This window comes from Mustelus asterias, chromosome 4 (assembly GCF_964213995.1).
Source record: "Mustelus asterias chromosome 4, sMusAst1.hap1.1, whole genome shotgun sequence".
Lineage (NCBI taxonomy): Eukaryota > Metazoa > Chordata > Chondrichthyes > Carcharhiniformes > Triakidae > Mustelus > Mustelus asterias.
The window spans coordinates 17,907,034-17,933,486 of NC_135804.1; the positions used below are offsets into that span (position 1 = coordinate 17,907,034).

The 26,453-nt window shown below is 43.0% G+C and overlaps 1 protein-coding gene across 1 annotated transcript in view; it reads right to left on the minus strand.

Moving 5' to 3' along the window:
• The window catches only part of LOC144492244 (calcium-transporting ATPase type 2C member 2-like), a 68,753-nt gene that overhangs the window by 24,858 nt on the left and 17,442 nt on the right, over window positions 1-26,453 (minus strand). Inside the window, exons 3-11 of the mRNA XM_078210229.1 lie at window positions 24,270-24,386; window positions 21,162-21,251; window positions 18,427-18,462; window positions 18,269-18,330; window positions 17,816-17,924; window positions 10,494-10,643; window positions 7,870-7,938; window positions 4,661-4,736; window positions 1,019-1,085 (exon numbers count right to left, since the gene is read on the minus strand). Of these exons, the coding sequence (XP_078066355.1) occupies window positions 1,019-1,085; window positions 4,661-4,736; window positions 7,870-7,938; window positions 10,494-10,643; window positions 17,816-17,924; window positions 18,269-18,330; window positions 18,427-18,462; window positions 21,162-21,251; window positions 24,270-24,386 (776 nt within the window). The remainder of the gene's footprint in view (window positions 1-1,018; window positions 1,086-4,660; window positions 4,737-7,869; window positions 7,939-10,493; window positions 10,644-17,815; window positions 17,925-18,268; window positions 18,331-18,426; window positions 18,463-21,161; window positions 21,252-24,269; window positions 24,387-26,453) is intronic.

The following is a 26,453-nucleotide window of genomic DNA, read 5'->3' on the forward strand; positions in this document are numbered from 1 at the left end:
AGTTACCGAGCCCAGGAAATTATTGATCCCTTAGGAAGGGTATTATTGCCACAGAGGGAATGTAAGAAAGATTCACCTCACTTGTTCCTGATATGGCAGGTCTGTTCTATGAAGGGAGATTGGGGAAACTGGGCCTGTAATCTCTAGAATTTTGAAGAATGGAAGCTGATCACTTTGAAACCTACAAAATATTTCACAGGATTGAAAAGGTAGATGTGGGTAAAATGTGTTTCCCTGGTTGGGAAGCCTAGAACCCAGACTGAGATGAAGAGCGTCAAGCACCCTGGTTCGATTCCCGGCCTGCGTCACTGTCTGTGTGAAATATGCACATTCTCCTTGTGTCTGCATGGGTTTCCTCTGGGTGCTCCAGTTTGCTCCCACAGTCTGAAAGACGCGCTGGTTAGGTGAATTGGCCATGCTAAATTCTCCCTCAGTGTATCCGAACAGCAGCCGGAGTGTGGAGACTAGATGATTTTCACAGTAGCTTCATTGCAGTGTTAATGTAAGCCTACTTATGACACTAATAAATAAGCTTTAAACTTTAATAAAAAGACTGAATCCTATTAGCAGTAGAATTGTTATTAACAGTGGGGTGGGGTGGGGGGAGGAATCAAATCCCCTTGTCTGTTAATAACAATTCTGTTCCCAAACATGCTGCTGACACAAAAAGATGTATTTTATCACGTCATATGTTATTGAAGGTCAACAATTTCAGTAATCTTAGTAATAACATGTCCTATCACAATGGTCATTGGAAAAAGTCTCCAACACCAGGTTAAAGTCCAACAGGTTTATTTGGAATCACGAGCTTTTGGAGCGCTGCCCCTTCATCAGGTGAGTCCTGATGAAGGGGCAGCGCTCCAAAAGCTCGTGATTCCAAATAATCCTGTTGTACTTCAACCTGGTGTTGTGAGACTTCTTACTGTGCCCACCCCAATCCAATGCTAGCATCCCCACCACAATTATCATTGGTATTCTAGCATGTTAAACTGTACATTTCTGAAATTTATGTTCTTACCTAACTCCTATAGTAAACATGCCAAGGAGGTGCTTCCCTTGCAACCAACCAATCAGCATCATTAAACCTGTAGAAAGCAATGTTTACACTTTTATAAGAAACATTCTAACTAGTTAATCAAGACATTGGTGGTGAATTTCCCAGGGACCCCTCCCATCTTCAACAATGAATTCAACAACAGTGAGGTTACAGCAATGGAATAGAAGAAGCAGTAAGAATTTCACTCCCATTGATTTATTTCTATTTACAGTTTCAAACTACGATCATCATTAGCAGAATTGCATTTAATCAGAAACAAAAAAAAATTGCCAGATTAATTTTATTTAGAAATTTTAAGTATGGCTGAATTCAAAGAGCTTTCTTCCAATTTTCAACGTCACTGGTTAATCCCCCATGTCAATACTTGCAGCGAATTAGAAGATGATGATGCCTTATTCTGATGGGAATATTATATTGTGTATTGTTCTGTTAATAAACTTAAACTTCATACAAATTAACTTGTCCATTTAAAGGCACTAGATTAAACTGTTGTGAGTACAAGAACAACTTGCATTTATATAACATTTGCATCATGTTCCAAGGTGCTTCACAGAGGAATTATAAAACCATATATAACAGCCATCCACATAAGGAGATATTAGGGTTGATGACCAAAAGCTTAGTCAAAGAGGTAGGTTTCAAGGAGAAACACGAGATAGAGAACCAGAGAATTTCAGGGAGGGATTGCCAGGGGAGGGTAGGGCCTTGATATCTGAGGGCATGGTCAGCAATGGTGGACTGATAAAAATCAGGGGTTCTCAAGAGGCCAGAAGTAGAGGAACAATGAGATCTCTGAGGCTGGTGGGGCTAGAAGAGATTACAGTGATAGGGAAGGATAAGACCATGGAGGGATTGGACAAGGGTCAGAAGTTTAAAATTGAGATATGGCTTAAACAGGAACCAATATCAGTGAGTGATTACAGGACTGATAGATAAACAGGACTTGGTGCGTGTTAGTCTTTTACCCTCCCCTTAGTTTAACAATTATATACAGATTAACATAGATTATAACATACATCTTAATCTATAATGTTCTCATTAACACACAAAATCCCTTTTCAAAATCTCTTTTAAGCACACAATATGGCTGTAGTCAAATACACTCCCCACTCTGAACCTCAAGTGAATGTCTGTGGATTTTTCCTCAGAATTTCCTCAGATGATTGTCACGTAAGAGTTTCCAAGCTTCACTCCCAAAACCACACTACAATCTTCTCTCACAATAAGGCTTTTCCTTTGCATTCTGAAATCCAGTCCACGTTTTCCAAATGACTATTTTGAATAGAGCTTCAGCTCCACTTCTACCAGTGAATCCATTCCAGGAATTCACACCAACTCCATGATCTTTGTCTCAAATGGTCACAATTGCTTTAACACTCAATTCCCAGATTCTTATTAAATTTACATCAAGTGTTGTAGCTACCTCCGAGGCCTGCTCCCCACTTTACCTCTAGTTAATGTAGTTGTCTCTTTTACTCAGAGCACTTTGTTTACTCTTCCTGGAGTGCTGCTGAACAATACCTCAGTCACTATTCACTTAATTACAGTCATCTGGAATCATTTTTCTGTCCCAATTCCCTTGTTATCCGGACATGATATTATTCATCAGGAATCTTGCATCTTTGCAACTCCCTTGTCCTGTCCAGCTTCTCCTGGCAGAATTGAGAGCTGCTCAGTCCTCAGTGATCTGTCTCCAACTGCTCTGGCTTCCAGTTAAAAATAAGAACAAAGGGAAACCCCCTCTGACTGGGAAGTGGGCCTCCTGGTGCTAAGCAACACCCCTGCTAGTATATTTATTCTTCATGCTGTCGCCCTCTCTAAGCACAGTTGGAAATTAACCAACCCCCACCGACAAAGACCTTTTTTCCAACATGAATCTAACTATAGGTCCCTTCCAGGCACAGGAACATTAAATTAAACCCACCTAAAATTATACCTTATTCCTAATGTTCGCCATTTTAAATATAAATCCATTTGTTTTTCGAACATTGTTTAGTTGGTGTATTCATACATGATCAGTGTAATTTTTTCACCATTCCATGCACATATGGAGCAAGTTTCAATCATTGTTTTACCATTCTTTGGTATATTGTGTCATTGCTCACCAAGATGCATCATTCAATCATGATTTCAAACTGTTCTTTGTTTTACACAAATATAGCTCATGGTATCAAAAATCTGACGGTAGGAGGACTACGTTCAGATTGTGTGATCTCAGAAGACACCTGCAGGGAAGTGTTTGCACTTGTAAGAAACGGGGCCTTTCAGAATAAGCACAGCATTGTTACGAAATTGGTTGGCAGAGCACAAGGCCACCTTGGCAGAGAGACTGTTCTTTTTCTCTCTTGGGATAAATACTGAAACAGTCCGTTGAAATGTCAAGGTCTCATGATTCAGGCTTTCATGCTGACATTCCTAAGTCATCTTGTGTGAGGATCGCTGATAAGAGCTAACAAGTGACCCTCAGCAGGAGGTTAACTAAAAGTTGACCTCAAACTAAAGTGATGGACAAAGAAAGAAGTGGCCATCTGATATCTTGGATACCTGTACTGTATTCACTGTATTTGAACAGATGATTGACAAAACGTAAATAACCAGTCCCCTGACAATAAAATATATGAATGGGTGCTCTGAGGCAGCGGGCAGTCCTCATCAGAGGCTGCATTTTACAGGTTGAAGATGGACTGGAAAGATAGAAGAAGATTGGTGAAGAGTTTCCTAAAATGTCAACTAGAAAACAGAATGCTGCTGTCACACGTTAGAGAGATCAACATCCATCTGTTCATCATACTGTGTCAGTAAACCACTCTCAACTGTCATGGGCTATATGTTTTTCTTATCTAATTAGCTTAAGCATCAGATCTAAACTGTTGCTTTTTAATTAACTTAATACACTACACAGTCATTTGATAGTACAGAACCGGAGTATTGCTGAAAAAATCCATTTTGTTGTGCAAGATGAAAAGCTTTGACATAATTGCTGGAATTTTACTGCCTCGCCCGCCCAAGGCCAACAGAGAACGCATTCTGTGAGTCTCGCCCGCCTCGATTCCAGGGCGGGCATGCCGGTAAAATACTGGCCAATGTCTTTTTTCAGCAATATTTAATAAAGTATTTAAATGTCATTACGAAGTGTCAGCGTGGGTTTCCTCCGGGTGCTCCGGTTTCCTCCCACAGTCCAAAGATGTGCGGGTTAGGTTGATTGGCCATGCTAAAATTGCCCCTTAGTGTCCTGAGATGCGTAGGTTAGAGGGATTAGTGGGTAAATGTGTAGGGATATGGGAGTAGGGCCTGGGTGGGATTGTGGTCGGTGCAGGCTTGATGGGCCGAATGGCCTGTTTCTGCACTGTAGGGTTTCTATGATTTCTATCATGAGACACCTGTTTTCAGGTGCAAAACATGTCCATGGGTTGAATCTTTCCTCTAGTTTGTCCAGAGTCAAGACTGAGGGAAGCCAGCAAAGCATTACAAATCTGCAAGATCTAATACTATTAATTACTAGTTGTGATGTTGTCTCACTTAAAAAGGATCATACAAATGGCAACCCCAATTTATTTATACATTGCAAACTAAAATGAAAAAGTTGTGCTTTGTCTAACTTACCAATAACTGCAAAAGAGAAGAGTGATAATTGTTTTCCCAGCTTATCCATACTTTTTTGTAGTGGTGTCTTTGGAGCCTAAACAAATTTAAAGAATAATCAATACTTCACAGATCATATGGTGAAGTATCTTGCATTGTTTACAATTATAAATTTATGGACAAGATTTGGTTGAAATACTATTAATCAAGATAATTCTTTTTGGAACTGTTGCATTTACACAAACCATCAGAACTAACACATTCAAATTCCTCAAATAGCTTAAAAAGGAAAAAACAAAGTTAAGAAACAAGCTTGCCATTTTGAAAACAAGATTATGGTGATAAGATTCTTTCATGGAGAATCCTAATTCACACACTTAGGGCTGAGTTTTTCGATGAGTTTCAGGGCACGACACCGGCACCAAATGAAAGTCCATGCTTGCTGGGAACTAGAACAAATTTCCTGGAGATTAAGCTGCCTCTACGCTAGTGATCAAATTAAAGAAGGCATTTGGGCTCTCAATACTGCCAATCCAATGAGTGGACGGGCAGCTCTGGAACCCTGGTTGCCTCATTAGGAAGAGTAGAAGCTGCTGAGGCACATCAGGAACCACGACAGCATTTCAACATACACAGCAATAAGTGTATAAAAAGGATTCAGACCGATAGGTTCATACTGATGGAGAGAAATCCCCTCTGCTGGATCAGTACCAGCCGCGGTTGCTGCCTTTTATGGACTTTTGTTGACATAAAGCTTCTGATGCCACTCCCAGCTGCCGCAGGAAGGCCACCCCAGTTGAGCTGGAGGCAGCACCAATACCAGGGAAATGTTGGTAAAGTTGCACAATTACACCCATTTCATAGATTATAGATCATAGAATCCTACAGTGCAGAAGGAGGCTATTCGGCCCATCGAGTCTGCACAATCCCACCCAGCTCTATCCCCTATGACCCCATGCATTTTCCCTAGCTCGATTCCCTGACACTAGGGGCAATTTATCATGGCCAATCCATCTAACCTGCACATCTTTGGACTGTGGGAGAAAACCGGAGCACCCAGAGGAAACCCACGCAGACACGGGGAGAATGTACAAACTCCACACAGACAGTGACCCAAGCCGGGAATCGAACCCGAGTCCCTGGCGCTGTGAGGTAGCAATGTTAACCACTGTGCCATCGTGCCGCCGTGGGGCCTTCACTATCCATTTCCGTGGAGTGGGCGGCTAATCCACTTTCCAGGCCACCGCAGGGAAACCTCCCAACGCAACTCCCCATTATTTCCTTCCTCCCACTCTCCCTATTTATACAACCCCACTACCACGAGATCAGGAGCCCCCTTAGGCAGGAGACATGTAGGAAGCTAAGTGCCATGAGGCTACAGTTTTGTTATGAATAACTCCTTTATGTGTTCACAAATTAAATCTGTGAAAATGCATCACGACATCTTCCAATTTCATTTTTCTTTTGACTTCAATAAAAGGCAAGAAATATTTGTGATGGGGAATGAAAATCACTCTTCAAGCACTCATGGACACCTAATCGGGCCTTCATCAGTCAGATATAGTGCAATCAGTTGCTGAGTAAAGCTCCTTTTATTCCCCCAAAACAACATGTGTCAGCCCCAAACTTAAAAAAATACAACTGTGCTGCACTAGTGTGACAAATTGTTCACTTTCCACACCAGCTATTTAATGGTGAGATTGTCAATAATTACGAACTGAGAGGCAATTTTGTGTTGTAGGTCAATCCCCATTAGAAACTGAGTGAACCATTAGAACCAATGGATTTAAATTGCCATAAATATAAAGTTATATCTATGTCATGTTGCTGGACAAAATGAAGAGCACTATACTTCGTCAATGTTATGCCTGATATTGGAGTGTTTCAACGGCGACACTGAATGGTCAATGGGATGTGGGATTTTGTTATTATATTCCAATGTAAGTCGGTGAAAGAGAGAACTGGAACCCAGTGCCGGATTTAGACTTGGTGAGGCCCTAAGCTATATAAAGCTTGGAGGCCCCTTGTTAAAAAGTTACACCAAAAGGACTCTCAAAGGTGCGTACCAAAACAGGACCTTGGGTTGCCACAAAAAAATTGAAAACATAATTATGCCTTTTAATTATTTAATAGCAAGGTATTCAAAGTGAAAAATACAAATTACTTTCAAATGAATGCATTTACTGATTACATATTTATCATTTGGCTGGCTTGATCTCTCTCATAGACATTAGTAATTTTGGTAATTTTCTGAGTTGCTCTTCAAGCTGGTGCTTTCTTTTTCTTTTCTGGTATCCGCTCTTAAATGTTCTCTTCATTGTAAACCTTCTGAAATTTTGTGAGGCCCCTGCGGATTGTGAGGCCCTACGCTGTTGCTTGTTTAGCTTATGCCTAAATCCAGCACTGCTGGAACCAATCTTTACACACTTTTCTAAGCATTTATTTGCTGAAGTATCCATTACAATGATGCACCTCTTGATCCACAGCCACAGTTTTAGTCTGTGTCTATTTATAGGGAGACAAGTACACCCGAGTGAAACATGCATGTTATAAAATCAGCAATGGTCATTCTTTATTTCAATGTGGACAGAAAAAGAAACATGATGGGAGGAGAGTCTCAAGGCCAAGCTACCTTGTTGCATGAATGTATGTACAATTCTCCCAGCACAAAGCAGTGCAGCGGGCCGGGAGCCATAAGTGGAGGCGCTGTAGTGGAGATCGAGAGATCGAGACTGCCGGGGGTGGGGGGAGGGGAGTGAGGAGATTGAGGAAGGCCGGTGAGGAGGGTGGTTGGTGCTGGCCCGAACACATAACATGCCCAGGAGGCCAGCGATTGGATGGTGGTGTGGGGGGGGTCATATGGCCAGTAATGTGGGGTTGCGGGTCTAGCCAGCAATCGAGCTGGCCAGCGATTGGGAGGCCGGCAGTGCAAGGTCACTGCGCATGTGCCGATCTCCTCAATGACAGATCACTGGCCCGCTCAGCGCTATGCTGCCAGCTTCTTCAGCGGGAATAGGCGCTGCCCACTGATTCTTAGCATGATTCACGCTAGTGCACTCTGTGATGCACAGAATGTGGGAGATCCATTTTGAAAATGCTGCTGAAACAATCAGCGGAATTTACTCCAGTTTTACTCCAGAATTTGGCACTTAGAATTTTTTTGGGAGAATCTCACCCATGATCTTTTTTGATGGAAGCAGTCGTACTAAAAAAAATATTCAAATATATACCTCTTCAGCTTGCATCATTTTAAAAACTTCTCCAAATTCAGAGTTGTCACCAGTTCCAATTACAATGCCCTGGGCACAAGAAACAAACAAATTAAAAACATCACATAGGCTCACAAAATATATTCAGATTTGTAGCAGAATCCATCTAACCTATTGGTCAAATGCAAAACTGATTCTGAATGGATTTCATAACTTTCGGAATTGCTTTGCTGGATTTGTGCAGAGAACAAATATTAAAAGAAGGTTGTGGAGGCAGACATTTCAGAATAACTACCTATCAGTTCCTTCCTCCATCAGTCATGCACAGAAGTGATGTCTTGCATAACAGAATTTGAGTAACAATATAAACTGTGTAAAATGCTGCACTGATGCCATATCCTTCTACATTATTCTGCTGAGACGGTTGTGAACCGATCTGGTACAGAAGTGTACATTGGAATTGATCAGGAACACATTTAAGAATTACCTGCAAAATAACTTACAAACGTCAAGAAGTCTGGATCTGGAGAGCAACCAACTTGACTAACCTTATTGATTCTGCAGAAGTGACATCTTATGTGAAGCGTCCAAAGCCAAGACTTTGAAGCATTTGCCAGGAGTATCCTGCATGAACTATCCAAGTGGCTCGGATCCAAGTGGTGAGAATTCAGGATAAATCTTGGAAATGTTAAGAAATGCCCTGAAGGGGAGAAGGTGATGGATACCTGGAGGATTTGTGTTGAGGAGGTGAAGGCAGTAAAAGTTTTAAGTTTATTTATTAGTGTCACAAGTAGGCTTACATTAACACTGCAATGAAGTTACTGTGAAAATCCCTTAGTCGCCACACTCCGGCACCTGTTCGGGTACACTGAGGGAGAATATAGCATGGCCAATGTACCTAACCAGCACGGTCTTTCAGACTGTGGGAGGAAATTGGAGCACCCAGAGGAAACCCACACAGACACGGGGAGAACGTACAGACGCCGCACAGACAATGACCCAGGAATTGAACCCGGGTCCCTGGCACTGTGAGGCAGCAGTGCTAACCACTGTGCCACTGTTGCTGTTGCAGTAGAACAGATGGTTTGGAGAACAGGTCATTTGGAGTGGGGACGGGTGACTCAGGGTGTTGCACACTCGGCTATTCATTCAGTTAACTTAGAGGAGGCAGCTCAGACACTGCGATGGGTTTGGGGAAAATTACATAAGTGGGTGGAACCAAAGGCAAATGAAATGTGACGTAATGGGTTAAGTATCGCGAGGAGGAAAATGCGAGACACACATGCTCCGTGAATGGTATCAAAATAATCAAAGTTAAAACTGAAAAATTAAGAGATTAGGGTAAACTTGATTCTCCAAAGTGTTCACCTGGCAGAGTACTGTGTTCAATCAACACAGTAAACAGGATATCTTACAATGTGACTAAAACAGCAAAATAAAAATGTAAGAGTTCACAGTACAGTCATATAATACTCTCGTACATGTCTGAAAAGGGTGCTAGTCAAATCAAACTAGCTCGCCTGATATTCTGAGAAAGGTTCAGTGCAGTGAGTTCCTGAGGTCCTGTGTCAAGGGCAGCTGAATCAAAGGGAAGGAAGTCAAGACCTTGTTTACAGCACTATCTGCCATAAAACAGGTAGGTTTAAAGATCTATGCACTCTGAGAAGCGAGGGAGAAGGCAAGTATATAAGTATATGTGGGTGCAATTGCAGTTGTAGGTGATCAATGCTATAGTTAGCCAGAACTTTCCAAACACAATGCTTTACATCATTTTGATTTTCCCCCAGAAATGTATAGTTACTTTCACAATTCACAGGGTGGCACAGTGGTTAGCACTGCTGCCTCACAGCACCAGGGACCCGGGTTCGATTCCCGGCTTGGGTCATTGTCTGTAGGAAGTCTGCACATTCTCCCTGTGTCTGCGTGGGTTTCCTCCAGGTGCTCCGGTTTCCTCCCACAGTCCAAAAGACTGCTGGTTAGGTACATTGGCCTTGCTAAATTCTCCCTCAGTGTACCCGAACAGGCACTGGAGTGTGGCGACTCGAGGATTTTCACATTAACCTCATTGCAGTGTTAATGTAAGCATACTTGTGACAGTAATAAATAAACTTTAAACAATTTTCCTCTTGACTAATTTCTGCCAAATTTCCACTTTTTTTTCATTGCTTGATGGGGGTATAGCCATTAAAAATGGCAAAACTCAGCAAGCATAAATGGTCAATTTAGCTACCAACTTGTAAATAAGAAAAGACTTTCTTTGTCTCTACTGCACTAAATCTACCTATTACTATTCATTGTACACAGGTCCACACTTTCTTGCGGCGATTTCTTATGTACCATCAATCAAGTGAGCAGTGCCTGTGTCCTGCCCATCTGAAGCAATAATCAGCGTGGGAATTGTGCATTCCAAGAGGTTAGTTCATAAACAACAAAGAGGCTTGAGAGCAACTCTCTACCCACTCTCCCTTAGGAGAAAGACAAAACTAAGTTGCAAGCTAAAAATGGAAATGGAAAATAAACTATATGGGCACTGATAATAAAAAGTGCAATTATTCGATAGTGCATCATTTCAAGACCTTTAAATGCTTCTTGGGGGTGAGTTTATGTTTCAGCTTGAGAAAAAAGCAATTTATTAAAATAGATACCTTTCCATTCCCACATCGTACCAGGGTTCCCATGAATGCAATGTTTCGAAGAGAAGTCAAATCCCCGGCTTCTGACAAGGTGGCAGAACTTTTGTTACAAGCTTCTGACTCCCCCGTGAAACTTGACTCATCGATCAACAGATCAGCAGCCTAAACCCCAAAGCAATAAAACCAATCAGTCTGAATATATAGATAGAAACAAAGTGAAACATCTTCAAAATGATTAGGAGATTGCTATTTGTTATTAAAATACCGGTGCAAAAACTAAAGCTGCAATCATTAGTTGAAGTACAGATCTGTAACACTGAGTTATGCACCTTATACTAAAAAAAGCTGTGTGCTGTAAATTAACAGTAAACATTAAATTACTTACACTGCGATTACCATTTCTGCAAGCGCATTTGTGTGTGCATGTTGGCTGCCGCTCTGGACTCAAAATGCATTATTTCTATCTCACTTTCTTTTGTTCTTCTCTTGACCTCTCTTATGCCATTCTCTCCCATATCAACCCCCACCTGTGGCTTTGCCATGTCCCCTTTTCATTTCTTCCCTCTTCTGTACTTTGCTCTCTGCCCCCCCTGCCATGTTAGCCACCTTCAAATCATTACTCCAATCCATCATCATCAACTGAGGTTTACAAATTTATTTTGTTGGGAATTAGACTTGATTAAAATCATTAAAGATTTAGACAGAGTTAACAAGAAGAAATAATTCCCAACAGCTGAAAGGTCCAGCTTTGGACTGTGGGAGGAAATTGGAGCACCCGGAGGAAATCCTACAGAGACAGGGGGAGAATGTGCAAACTCACACAGTCAGTCACCCAAGGCTGGAATGGAACCTGGGTCCCTAGTGCTGTGAGGCTGCAGTGCTAACTACTGTGCTACTAAACTACACACAACTGTTTACAGCAGTATAGAATTAGTAAATTTTATAGTCTTGAAGTAAGGGGATGAGTAAAACGGTAAAATAGATAATTATTTTTTCAATTTCAAAAGGAATCCTTTTCAACATGCGCTGGTTTGAGAACATTTGTGTGTTCAAAATGAACATTAATGCATCAGAACACGTTTGGATTTTAAAATATACTAACGTCAACCTTTTTAAAATGACCTTCCCTTGTCCCATTAAAGAACAAACTGCTAATACTTCAATCTTACATGTGTAAACTGTAGACTGAGTGGTCACATGATTACACGAAAAGAAAGGTAGCATGGTCAGGATATGCATTGACCCAGTGCACTTGAACAAGGTGCTGCTCAGACCTCACAGGCCTACGAAGGAACAGGTGACAACAGACATGCCAAGGGGACAGATGATAGCAGGAATGCCAAATGCTAACGTTTTCAGCATCCTTGATATAATATGCAGGCTCCTGCTAGATGAAGAATCCTTAAAACTAACCACATTCATGTTTCTAGTGGGCAGATATCAGGTGGGATTCTTCAGCCGCGCTTGCCCCAAAACCAGGGAATCCTGCCTGAGGTCAATGGACCTTTGGGTGGTCTGCCCCCCGCCTCATGCGCTATGATTCCCATGGCAAGCGGGAAGGGAGAACTCTTCGTATGCCCAATGGGATCTCCACTGGCAGCGATGTTTTCCAGGGGTGCAGGGAGAAACTCTTTGCAGGCCAACCCTGCGAGATCATTATTGATGATATCCCGGGGTTGCACTGGGCAAGAACATGATGCAGCCTTTGTCTCATCCGTGACAGAATCAGGACCGTACAGTAAAGCCCAACACTGTGATATAAGATGAGAGTCAAACAAGTTCCTTATCTGGGCCATTTACTCACAGCCAATGGTGTAAAACCCATCCAGATAAGATGATGGCTATATGACAGATGGCCATTCCTGTGGACAAACACACCCTACAGCATTTTCTTTATAAAAAAATAGAAACAATTTCTCACCTGCAGAGAGAGAGGTCAAGGCTTAGGTCACCCAAATGCTGGCTGAGAGCAGCAGAGGGCACCATTGTGCATGTGCAGGTCTCTAATAGCAGAGGCCTGTCACTCAGACTCTGCTGTTGTCAGCTAGCATCAGAAACAGCATCCGCCGCCCCCCCCCCCCCCCCCCAGCTACTACAGGGGCCCACAGCATACTGTGCCACCCCCACCCGCTCGACTCCCACCCAATCATCCCCATCCCTACCTCCCCCCAACGATGCCCAGAGCAGAGTGGCAGCAGATCCCTCCTTCCACCCCATACTGATTCCAATGCAGCGTGCACAGTGGGTTCCCCCCCCCCCCAACAGTGACCAGTTGCCCCTGATCTTGTCCTGCCCCTCTGATCCCACCCCTTTGGCACAGCCCACTGCCCGGTGGGCAGTGCCAGGGTACCAAGCTGCCACTGCAGGGTACCAAGCTGGCAGCCTGGCACTGCCCACAGAGCACCCCCCCTCTTGCCCCCGACCTTCCTGGGGGGCCTCAATGGTCTCCAGTTTTATCGTTGAGGTCATCATGACTGGTCCTTGTTGCTGGGGTCAAGCTGTGAGCCTCGACAGAGAGAACCTCTCCCGGTGAGGCCACAGAGGCAAGTGTGCCCATCCCGGGCTCATTAAGCCAATGTAAATTCTGATTATAATAAATTTAAATAAATTATTTAGCCTCATATCAGAAATGGGCATGAGGCTGATTGCGCTGGGTATCTGGTGCCAGTAAGATCACGAGAGGCAAGAAATTGGGCATGAATCTGATTTCTCGGCTCTTGTGTGATCTTACCAACTTGCCCATCAGCTGGCAAGCTTCAACGATAAGATCGGCCCCATAATGACAATAGAGTTGTTGTCCTCTCATTGAACTCAAAGATGCCTTACAGGCAGATATTACATTGCAATCGCACAGCGTCATCATGAGGAGCTGGCCAGAGTCCTCAAGGAGCTTCCCCACGAGCTCTGCATCTTCTTCACCATCAGAGATGAACTTATAAATAGATTGATACTCTCTGGCCAGTGATTTATCATCCCTACTTTGCTTCAACAACTTCACCAGGAAAATACTAGTTTGAAAGCAACCAGATTCAGGGCTAAGGAATCACTATGTCTGCCTTTGCTCATAACTTCCTTTGAATTGCCTCAGGCCCTACAGACTAATCTGTCCTGCATCATATCATTCAAAGTGGCTCCAAAGTTGCAGGGCTCTGAGATTTGCCTCAACTTGGTGATATAAGTCGCAACAGTATACCCTGAGGCATTCCTTTTTAATTAAACTTAAATTGCTGCAATATGACCGATGGTTTTGGATGGAAATGTGACTTTACCAATTCAATAATCTCATTGAATGACTTGGAGTCAGGCACATTTGGGATTGTGAGACTGCAAATTAAATTGTAAGCCTGGGTCCCAGACATACTGATTCCTGGTATATTATATAGTATATTCCTGGTGAAGTTGTTGAAGAGAAGTAGGGATGATGAATCAGTGGCCAGAGTATCAATCCATCAGGAGGACTGCCTTTCTCTTCCCCTCCTCCTCTATTCCGTTTGCCTGAAAGTAATAGTCCAAATACTCTATGTATTGTGACCAGTGCTCCATGGAGGCATCAAAAGGATCTAAAATCCAAATTTTTGAGGCATTTTTGTAATTCTCTTTGTCTCAATTTCACTCAACTTTATCGGAAACTGCATACTCACAGTTCGAGGTTCAATTTTACCTTTGTCACCAAAGTAATAATTTTTGTTCATCAGTGAAGAGAAAAACAACATGTTTATTTATAGGTAAAGGCTATACAGAAGTTTGCCGCTTCCTGGCCGCAGTCTGCTCCGAAGAAGGTTCTGGAACAGAAACCCAAGCTCACCAGGGTGATCCCCTGCCCTGCTCCCCGATTGGTTCTCCAGGTCATGTGACCCTCGCTATGCAGGTGGATTCCTAACGGGGCAATCACCACAAGTATCCGCCAAACATGATGTGTAAAACAGTAACCACGAAGCTCAAGACACTCTGCCACACACGGCATCCCTGGGAGACTCATAACACAGTAAGAAGTCTCACGACACCAGATTGAACTCCAACAGGTTTATTTGGTAGCACAAGCTTTCAGAATGTTACTCCTTCTTCAGGTGAGTGAAGAGTTGTGTTCACAAACAGGGCATACATAAATACAAACTCAATTTACAAGGTAATGGTTGGAATGCGAGTCTTTACAGGTAATCAAGTCTTTACAGGTACAGACAATGTGAGTGGAGAGAGGGTTACATTGTCTGTACTTCACATTGTACCTCACTGTACCTCACACCACTCACATTGTCTGCACCTGTAAAGACTTGATTACCTGTAAAGACTCACATTCCAACCATTACCTTGTAAATTGAGTCTGTATCTATGTATGCCCTGTTTGTGAACACAACTCTTCACTCACCTGAAGAAGGAGTAACATTCCGAAAGCTTGTGCTACCAAATAAACCTGTTGGACTTTAACCTGGTGTTGTGAGACTTCTTACTGTGCTTGCCCCAGTCTAACGCCAGCATCTCCACATCAAGACTCATAACAATGTTCGCCAATTCATCTCTACTAAACTTTGCACACACATGGAACTTGAGCAATTCATGAGAAGTCCCCTATACCCACAATCCAATAGCCTGATGAAACGGGTGGTATGCTCAGCTAAGCATCTTCCAGAGAAATGTGCATGGCTTCACACAGATTACTATGCCGCACTGCTCAGCCTGCAAAATCTACCACAACAGTGCCTGCCCCTTGTCAGCATAATGACTCTTCTCCAGGCGCACCAGGATCACGATTCCTAATGCTAAGGCTCTGCTGCAGTCCAAACTTGAGACCAATGTGAAAGATGCCCTCAAGTAATGCAGACTGAGAAACAAAACACACTGTGATCAAGATGCCCACAGCCATCTAAAATCTGGTCAAACGGTCAGGATTCAGATCGCATGTGCCTTGACCAGTTGGTGGTGATACACAGCCATGCCCTGCAAATGAACAGATAGGTAGTAGCCTCAGACAGTGCTCACTATGTATTGTCACCTTCTAGAGGCTTCAGAACAAGCATCAACAGATGATACCAGCACTTCAGTGGGCCTATGGCACAGCCACTCTACACCAGTGGGCATGCAGACCCTTCCAGAGGTCAACACAGTGAGCTCTACACCCACTGGGTACACTGACAGAAAGCTCCAGGCCTTCCAAACTAAGGACACCAGACAGAGAAAGATTACAACACCACCAATTGGCATAAATACACTCAAGGTGTGAGGGCAAACTGAGCATAAGATTCCAGGTCTGGCTTTCGAATCTAATATTTCTACAACAAAAAAGTGTGCGGGGAGGAGGCAGGGGAGGAGACATGCTGAGCTATGCCCCAGTTGCAACAGCTTAATCCGTACCTCACTGGATACATAAATAGTTATGCATTGTTAGTTTGTTCAACTTGTATGTTACACAATGGTCCGTAATAGTTTCCTGTTGTGCACACTGTTACACCTAATGCCACTGAATGCTTCAACTAAATTAGAAAGATGCAAACCGTGAGTGCATGCCACTGATGGGCACAAAGAATCCCACCACAGAGGTGCCCCTTCTTCCCCAACACTGTTTAGCTGGAGGCCAGGGAAGAGACATGGCAAAAGGACTTAGTGAAACCAACCATAAAAACTCTCTGTTCTGATTTCAAACTATTATCCTGTACAATAAACATCGTTCTGTGGACCCATCAAGCTGAACCAATTACCGGAAGAAGAACAATCTCTTCTTTTATGCTCTGAAAGAAAAGCTGATTTGCAAACAACAGACTCTAAACTAAAACTAAATAAACCAAATGGCTGATGTTTGCGGTAATAGACTGATAACCTTAGATGGGTAGAATTAACTGGTGTTTGCTCTGAATGTACAGTGGAAAGTAAGATTTACGCTGTATGCACATCAGTATTTGTTAATCAGAACCCAGAACCACATGCAGCGAAAGCTTCAGAAACAACCAGTCAACTTCAGCCATTCCCTCCTCTTTCAATGCTGACTGTGTATACAACTCTTCTTTAAAAACCTACTTCACCATAGATCAGCACTTTTACTTTTATTCCAACTGTTTATATTAGCGACTCCTAAAACCCACACACAGAAACTGTAGGATAACACTAGAAAATATGCAGGAATATTAGTGTACTATTCCCAGTCCAAAATTGCTTAATGTTACCATACATCATTATAACATCTGGGCCAAAAATCTGAGCTCTCTGTAAATTTGCAGAATTATGTAATCTTATTTGCCATTATTTTCAATAATTGGTAGGTGTTTGAGTTATTGGCCTGTTAAAGTAATGCACCTGCATGGTAGCCCCTCTGTTCTGATTGAATAACCTGCTACTCCAGGTTGATTCTGATGTCAGGACTTTGTGGCTTTGTGGACAGGTTTATCAAAAGCCATCTGGTTTAAATGTCACAGGAAACTCAGAAAATGTTTTAGTCGGCATCTGACCATTTTGGGAGACAATGGACAACGCTTCTGGATTGAACTCCATCTATTGTGACTGTAGAGGACGGTTCATGAGTGGCAGTCCCTTCCGCAGCTGGCACAGATGAATAGTGTCGGCCTAACGTTGACTGATGATTCTTCCTTTCACCAGGCTCACTTCTCCATTCATTTTGTCCTCTGCTTTTATTTCCATGCCCTCCTTGACCGCTTGTCTTTATTAATTAATTTATCAATCATCAATTCAAATTATGGAGCTTTTGTCATTCATTCATTCTTGGGATGGGAATGTTGCTAACAACAGCCAACATTTGTCACTATTCATAATTTCCCTTCAGAAGTTGATGCTGACGTATCAGTTAATCATCTATTGCTTTTCTGCTGATTTGCTAAGCTGCTGGAATGGCTGAGAAATTGCAGCTATGAGGAGACATTGGATAGGCCAGTGTAGTTTTCAGTGGAGCAGAGGAGGCTGAGGGGTAACCCTGATTGAGGTGCACAAAATTATGAAGAGCCTGGACAGGGTAGACAGGAAAGGCTTGTTTCCCCCTAACGGAGAGGTCAATTACCAGGGGGCACAAATTTAAGGTGACTGGTAAGATTAGTGGGGATGTTAGGAAAAGCTTTTCACCCAGAGGGAGGTAGATGTCTGTAATTTGCTGCATAGATTGCATGCTATATGCATGCATGCATAGATATAATGATGTATGGTGATGGAGGCAGAAACTCTCAACTCATTCAAAAGGCACCTGTGTATGCACCGGAAGTGCTGTAATCGACAAGTGTTGGAAGGTGGGATTAGAATGGGCAGCCAGTTTTTTTTCAGCCGTGTAGACACAAGGGGCTGAATGGTCTTTTCTGTGCTGTAAATTTTCTGTGGTAAGAACATAAAAGAAAACCAACCTCAAAGAGTCTGATATCTGCAGGGACTCGATCACCAACTGAAATGTACACAGTGTCGCCCAGCACAAGTTCCCTTGCAAGCAGGTGCTCCAGTTTGCCTTCACGAATACTGCACAAGAAGGACAGACATGTTAATATTAATGTACATCTTTTGAGACATAAAATCTTAAGCACCATAAAAACTTGTTGTCTATTTAATGTTACTTGGTTTCTGTTCTTCGAAAGATTATTGACAAAAATTTCCTTGCATCCGCCCTAGATACGTGATCACAACTTTGATCGGAAATGCATTGGAAGTACTATTAACACCCACAGGTTTTTCAGCACTTCAGAGTCATGGGAGCTAAGTGCCAACAGTTACAAGAAAATTCCTGTCCTATGCATCATTCTCCCAACTGACCAGGGAGGATTGCTCCCACATTTCGTTTTGAAATATTTAGAGGTATCACCTACCAGTTACATTCTGGAGGGATTAGTTTGCCTAGCTCTTGCAGAGACTTCTCAGAACGGTACTCCTGTGAAATAAATAGTCACTAAGCAACAGAAGGATTTCAAGTCATTAATTTCACAAAGACTTCCACTGAACGAACAGGTAAATAAATGTATCTTACCTGCACAAAGGCAACTGTGACAACGATCACTATAGCCTATAAAATGAATGACACTGGGTTACTTTGTTGTGTATAAGATATTTTCTGTTTCACAAATGTACAGAATTTCACCAAATAAATGTATTTTTGTGTCTGGATATTTTTTAATTCGCCACTTGTGTCAGAGATTGCTGCAGTACTTTAGAACTTTATTGAGTCATCTCAGGCCAAAGGCTCAAGAACCATAGAACCTACTGTGCAGGAGTCTGCACCAATCACAATCACACCCAGGTCCTATCCCCATAACCCCATGTATTTATCCTAGCTAGTCCCCCTCACACTAAGGGGCAGTTTAACATGGCCAAACAATCTAACCCACACATCTTTGGACTGTGGGAGGAAACTGGAGCACCCGGGAAGAAACCCATGCAGACACGGGGAGAATGTGCAAACTCCACACAGACAGTGACCCAAGCCGGGAATCGAAGCCGGGTCCTTGGTGCTGTGAGGCAGCAGTGCTAACCATTGTGTCACCATGCCATTGCTTTCCTAAAAACACAGGCCGGGATTTTCCTTCTCTTCACACTGGTGGGATCTACTGTTCCCACCGAGGGCAAAGCTCCATGCCGGGTTCCCTGGAGGTGCAGTCAGAGAGCAATGTAAATGGTCATTGACTTCGACGGGACCGAAAGATCCCGCTGGTGGCCAATGATGAGCTGCCTCGGCCACCAGAAAACATACTATTTGGGGGAGGTGGAGGGGGGAACAGGGTCTCATTCATCTCCTCCCCACACCTCTGATGAAGAGGGTTGTTTGCTGTCCAGGTATTCAGCCAGAAAGGTTGTGTGTTGCTTATTGTTGAGCAGCTGGGCATTGCATTTCTGAATCTAGGCAAGACCAAAGTGAATCAATGGGACTCTGCGTGCCACTGTTTAAAAATCCTATCATGCAAAAAAAAGCGCTTTCACCCTTTCACTGTATTTCCATGGATTAAGTAACATATAATACCAGTGTTTTGCTTAATACATCTTTGCCTGGTTACCTGTCACTGAAGATGGGCAGGACTAAGGTTTTTTACCTTCTTTGTCAACAAAATACCTCAAAAACTAAAGGCTGCTTTCAATGTTAGCTTGGTGCACAGATAGTATATGGCGCGAGGAAGAACTGATCAATTTTTGATAAAGATGTAGATTTGGAATTCTTGAATTAACATTAGAAGACAGGATGAATTGACTTTTCTTATGAATGTTGTGGGTTGCTGTATTTAGAATGCTGTTGATTATTTTAGAATGTTACGGGTTGTCTCAGCTGCTGTAGTGCAAAGTGTCACAACTACCTAAATATGAGCAGGATATTCACAGCAGATTGTTGGATTTGGTCAGCGAGATGGAAACTCTTTATAAAAAGATTTATTTTTTCAGCTTTGTGGTTACAGTACATCAACCAGGCAGGGAAGAGCCTCAAGAGCTGCATGATGGTAATAACATTGAGTTAACATCGCACGGCATGTCCTCTTCACTTGTTTCTTAATGTTCTTGATGGCCTCTTCAGGAGTTTAAAATGAACAGGAGGCACTGTGTTAACATATTGAAATCAGGCTTCCACTGTGCAATCTGCCAACAAAATGGTAGAGGAAGCTGCTGATTCCTGAAGTTAAATGATTTCATAGGGGGTATGGTGGTACCATGGTTAGCACTGTTGCCTCACAGTGCCAGGGACCTGGGTTCGATTTCAGCCTTGGGCGACTGTCTGTGTGGAGTTTGCACATTCTCTCCATGTCTACGTGGGAGCAGAATTGAAAGCAGAGATCAGAGAACCTGAGCTGTTAATCAAATCATGTTTCCTTTGGGGCACCAATATTCTTGTATATTAATGGTTGTCTGGGCTCTCAACCAAGCAGGTATAATGCATCATAGCACCTCTTTGTTTTGCCAATTATCTTTCATCTGTGCCCTCTAGCTAACATCTCCTGGGTCCTGATAAAATGCTGCACTAGCAGCTTTCTGCTTGAAGACCTGAACAGTTGGTATATGTGTTCTGTCCTTACTTTTTCTTCCCACACTCACAACCAAAACAAAGGAGAAAACCTCAGCTGAATGCCCAGGACCAGAGGGTGAAATTTTTAAATCAATTACTAAAATTTTTTTAAAATACTTTTCCAATTCAATCAAATCAAGTCCAATTCAGATCAGAGTCTCAACAAGTTGAGACATTTCCGATCCAAACTGACAAGACAGGGTATGCAACCCCTACCCTGTCTTGGGCCTGATCTACATGAGCCAAGCTGATTGGAGTAGGCAGACATCTCCGCCCCCAAGGCTTAATCTCATTTGCATCTTAGCCAAAAGGCCAAGATACTGCTTTTAAAAATTGCTTCATATGAAAATGAAGCTTAAATGCAACCTAATGGCCTCAACCAAGTGCAGCATCTGCATAACCACACTTGATCTTAGCCAAAAGGCCGAGCAATTACTAAAATAGGCAAGCAAATTACTGGACATTTTCACCCTTCGGAGAAATAACTTCAATGTCTAGCTCATTAAGTATTTTAACCACCTCTCTTTGTAATCCTTTAAAAACAATGTTTGTACATGCTTTGCTTTTAAAGATCCATCATTTACATTTGATTTTTTTTTACTGTGGAAAGTTGGTTCCCCCATTCTCTCATCTCTCCCTCACCAAAAACAAAATAGATCAAAGTAAGATGCCAAATTGCATTCACTGACAGAGCTGATTAGGTGAATATTTATACATACCACTGTTATACTCACTGCATCTTCAATCTCTTTAGTGATGATACTAATAACAGCTGAGGCCAGAAGCAACAGAATAAGAGGATTCTTGAACTAGGATTGAAACCAAAAATTAGTCAGTGCACAAAATAACACTGATTATATATCAAAATATAAATCTTAGGTTCTAATATACCTGTCATGTTTTTGTAAGTATCTGTGGTTCTTGTAAAATAATTCATTTATGTGTCTGGATGAAATTAGTGTGATTGTAAAAGCTGATACAAGTTTGTCTTTTTTTTAAATTAAGTTTTCACGTTGTCTTCTGACACATACATAACGAACAATGCATCCTCGATCGTGCTAGATAAACAAAACGTAGTGACTTGAGAGAGGGAAGTGTGTAATGTAATGTTGACTCAATAGAGTCAAGGTCATATAAAAACAGATTGAATCTTAGTCAAACAGTCAAACGTTAACAGTGCAAAGAGGGAGAAGCATGAATTAACTGATATTTTCCAATATATTTATAACTGTGCGTACCCAAGTACGTAAACCCATAGGTTGACAGATTATTTTAACTCACAACAAGTGAAGTACTTCAAGTTAATCATTTTTTAAAATCTCAACATAAAACCTCTTCCAACGTTTTGTAGAAATAAATGTACACAACGCTAATGTTATGATTTATCCATGAAGGCCATAATTTCAGGTGGAAATACAAATATTTTAAACCAGTGCCACTGATTAACTACAGCAAGACATCGTTTGTATAAAAATATAAAAATTCCATAAGCAAAATCTGCTTATCTTTTAAAGAAATTAAAAACCTGCTTGTGAGCAACAATAGCAAGAACCCCAACTCCTCTCTCTCACCAATGTTTCCTCCTAACACAACTGCAGTGAGCTAATATTGCCACACTCTTTCCTGTCCCAATCAAATTCTCATTTGGTTCCACTTGGATTACAGCCATTGCTACTTCAGCAGTCACTCCTCGTCCTGCTTTGCAGTTTTCCAAAGATCCCTCCCTGGTCTCTTCTTCTCCCTCATCCACATGCTGCGCCTTAGTCATTGCATCCAAGGACGTTCGGTCAGATTTTCACCCTCACATAGGGGGGAGTACATAGGTGAGCGGGCATGAAAATTCAGCAAAAGTTGATGCTGGCACCTTCTTGTCCTGGGCCATTTTCCTGGAATTGGGATGCAAGACAGAAGGGCTACTGCACGCGAGTATACAAGGCCTGTAAACGCTCATTGAGGCTTTGCCAGCTGTCTGGAGGCAATGTCCTGGTGGCAAACCTGTGGGGGCTGTTGAGGGGTGAAGGAGAAGGAGGAATGAGCAGGGATCTCAGCAGGCATTAACACCCTCCCTGCCTCTCCAACCATAGCTACTATGGGAAGACATCCTATAGAGAGATTCCACCTCCATAATGGCAACCCAGCTCCCGAGTCCTGAACGGCACGCTGCTGTTCCTTCTTAGCTGAAGGGCCTCCTATTGGATCTCCAGCTTCATACTTAGGTCACCAATTGGCTATTTGGAAAATGTTGCCCACTCTGTATAGGGTTGTGACCCCATTTGGCCTCAACATTGGAATCCTGAATTAAAACCCAACATCTTGCCCCTGAATTTGGCTTCCACGTGTTTTCTGGCTATGTCCAAATATCCCTCACCACCATCTGTTGACATCTCCAATGGTTACAAGTTGCCAGATGTCTTACCCAACATCCAGAATGAACTGCAATTTCCTCCAGTTAGACAGTGGGAAACAAAAGCCATTGTCTTTGGCTGTAACAAGTCCATACTCATCACTTATTATGTCCACTTTCCTGGCACCATCTCTAGTTGAACCAGACTGTTTCAACTATGGTGTCCAATTTTGCCCCGGGTTGTGTGGCTGACTCTATATTTCCCCAGTGACAAAAACCACCAAGTTCCACGTTTGCAACATCTTTTGCTTCTGCCCTGCCTTAGCCCACCAGTTGCTAAAACTGTGATCTATAATTTAGTTTTCTGTACACTTGACTATTTCAATGCTCTCCTGGCATATAAGTCTTCCAAAGGTCTCATCTTTCCCTTTTATTTGTACCCTTCTCCAGCCTTACAATAAACCTCCCTGAACTCCACGTTGAGTTTATTCAATCCACATAGGCAGCCATCTTCGGGCACCATGCCCTTGAATTCTCTTCCAAAACATTCCTGCCTCTCTACTTCCTTTGAGATCTCCTTAAAAGAGATACCTGATTGGCCGTGCTTTTGCTTACATTGGAGGCTGCCAATGTGAGCAATGATCTGCAGTGAATGCCTGAGATTCCTGAGACACTGTTGTTTAGTTATGGTGAGGAAAGTGATCCTGTGTGTGTATACCCTATGTTGGGCTTATTGCCTTATTTGGGCTGGAGCTCCATGTCCAACCCCTCTATGGAGTGGCATATGACTATGGAAAAGGCAATTTCTGTTGATGTTGTTGCTGCCCCTATTGTTCCCCAATAAAGGATCCATGCTATAGCTATTTAAGTTGCGCCCATGCTGCAGTGAGGGCTGACAGCAGGGAAATTCAGATCAAGGTCAATAATGTCCAAAAAATGTGAAGAAATTACTCAAGAGCAGTGAAAGCAGGATCTCGAAACAAGAGCTGTGAGCATAAGCCTTTCACGGGCACTTTAAGGTTTAAAATCAGGGCTGCACGGTGGCACAGTTGTTAGCACTGCTGCCTCACAGCGCCAGGGACCCGGGTTCAATTCTGGCCTTGGGTGACTACCTGTGTGGAGTTTGCACGTTCTCCCAGTGTCTGCATGTGTTTCCTCCGGGTGCTCAGGCTTCCTCCCACACTCCAAAGATGTGCAGGTTAGCTGGATTGGCCATGCTAAGTTGCCCCTTAGTGTCAGCGGGACTCGCAAGGATCAATAGGGATGGCCTCCTTCTGCACTGTCGGGATTCTATGATCCCACCCACACTCAAACCTAACCTCTGTTGGTAATTAAAATTCTGTTCCATGCGTCTGCAAAAGGTCAAACTGCCTCTGGTCACGTATAACTTTGAAAGAGAACCCCACAATTAACACAAGGTCAAAGTTATATTCAAATGTAAACCATATCCTACACACACGCATGCACACATGCTAAGCATTACCTGTCCAAGGTATTTCTTCCAAATTGGTTCATGTTTAGACACTTCAAAATCATTCCATCCATACAGCAGTCGACGTTCGAGCACATGAACCTCTGAGAGACCATTCTGCAAGTCAGCCTGGGATTAAAAACAAAGATGCATTTCAAAATCGCTGATAGAAAGTGGCTTAAAGTAGCACTCAATACATCTTTCTAAATTCATATGTTCAAAATAAAACTTCCTTTTGGCAATTTTATGTGTTTTCTATCCACTTTTTAATAAGGTCACATCCAGCATTTAATTAATTGAGTGCAGCATCAAGGAACCCTGGTAAAATTGAAGCAAATGGGAATCAGAGGAAAATCTTTCCACTGGCTGGGCTCATCCTAACACAGAGGAAGATGGTTGAGGTTGCTGAGCCCAAGGACATTGCTGCAGGATCTCTTCAGTGTTGTGTCCCAGGTGCAATCATCTTCAGCTGCTTCATCCTTCCATGCATAAAGCCAGAAGTGGGGACATGGGATCGTTCGCTGTGCAATCATCAGTGTTCAGTACCATTCACGAATCCTCAGATAATGAAACCAACCCTGCCAATACATAGCAACATTCAGGCTTCAGCTAATAAGTGGCAAGTAACATTTGTACTACAGAGTGCCAGGCAATGGCCATTGCCAACAAAGAAATTCCAACCACCTCTCCTTGACATTCAACAGTATTACCATGTTGAATCACCCATCAACAACACCTTCAATGTCACCACTGACAAGAAAATTAACTGAACAAGTACACAAATGTGGCTACAATAGCAGGTCAGAGGCTAGGTATTCTCCATGACCATTCACAGCAGCTGACAGAATCATAGAATCCCTACAGTGCAGAAGGAGTCTATTCAGCCCATCGAGCCTGCACCACCACAATCCCACCCGGGCCCTTACCCCATAACCCCATGCATTTACCCTAGTTCCCCTGACACTAAGGGGAAATTTAGCCTGGCCAATCCACCTAACCTGCACATCTTTGGACTGTGGGAGGAAACCGGAGCACCCGGAGGAAACCCACGCAGACACGGGAAGAATGTGCAAACAGTTGCCCAAGCCAAGAATCAAACCAGTGTGCCTAGTGCTAACCACATCTTTGAGTGGAACTGTAAGCAACATTTAGTCTTGGTTGGTTCATATTCCAGGTGGCTTGAACTCGACTAGCTGACAAACATGACGCATGCCACAGTTATCATCAAGCTCAAGAGATACTTTGCCACAAACGGCATCCCTCAGCGACTCATGGCAGACAACGCTCGGCCAATTCATCTCCCTGGAATTTCAGAACTTTGCAGAGAAAAAGGGACATCTGAGCATATCATAAGCAGTCCCCCCCATATCCATAATCAAACAGCCTGGTGGAACGGGCAGTATGCACAGCTAAGCACTTTTCAGGGAAATGTGCCCGGGATCACACAAATTACTATGCTGCACTCCTCCACCACTGAAATCTACCACAACAGGGCCTGCCCTCGTCAGCACAATTACTCTTTTCCAGGCGCACCAAGGCCACAATTCCTAATGCCGAGGCTCTGCTGCAGCCCAAACTTGAACTCAATGTGAATGCTGCCCTCATGCAATGCAGACTGTGAACACACAGGGAACCATGATTAAGATGCCCGCAGCCTCAGCCCTGTAACACCTGATCAAACAGTCAGGATCTAGAGCGCACATGGCCATGACTAGCTCGCAATGGTACACAGCCATGCCCCGCAGCTGAACAGTTACATAGTACGCACCATCTGAGGCTGCTATGTACACAACTGCTGGCACCTTCTATAGCTATCAGAAGCAGCACCAACTGATGGCACAGCACTTTAGTCATTGGGCACATGGCACAGGTTCCCTACACCCGTGGATATGCAGACTGCTCTGGAGGCCAACACAGTGAGCCCTGCACCCACAGAACACACTGACGGAGCATTCCGGGTTACCCACATCAGCCAGAGAAAGTCTGCATCACCACCAAGCAGCATAACCACATGCTCAGGGTACTTGAGCAAACTGAACATGAAGTTCCAGGACATAATTACTACTTAGCCTAGGACTGGCTTTTGAATTCGGCTTTCTACAACAAAAAAAAAGGGGTGAGGAGCAGACATAACGGGCTGTAACAGCTTAATCCATGCCTCAATGGATATGTAAGTAGTTATGCATTGTTAGCTTG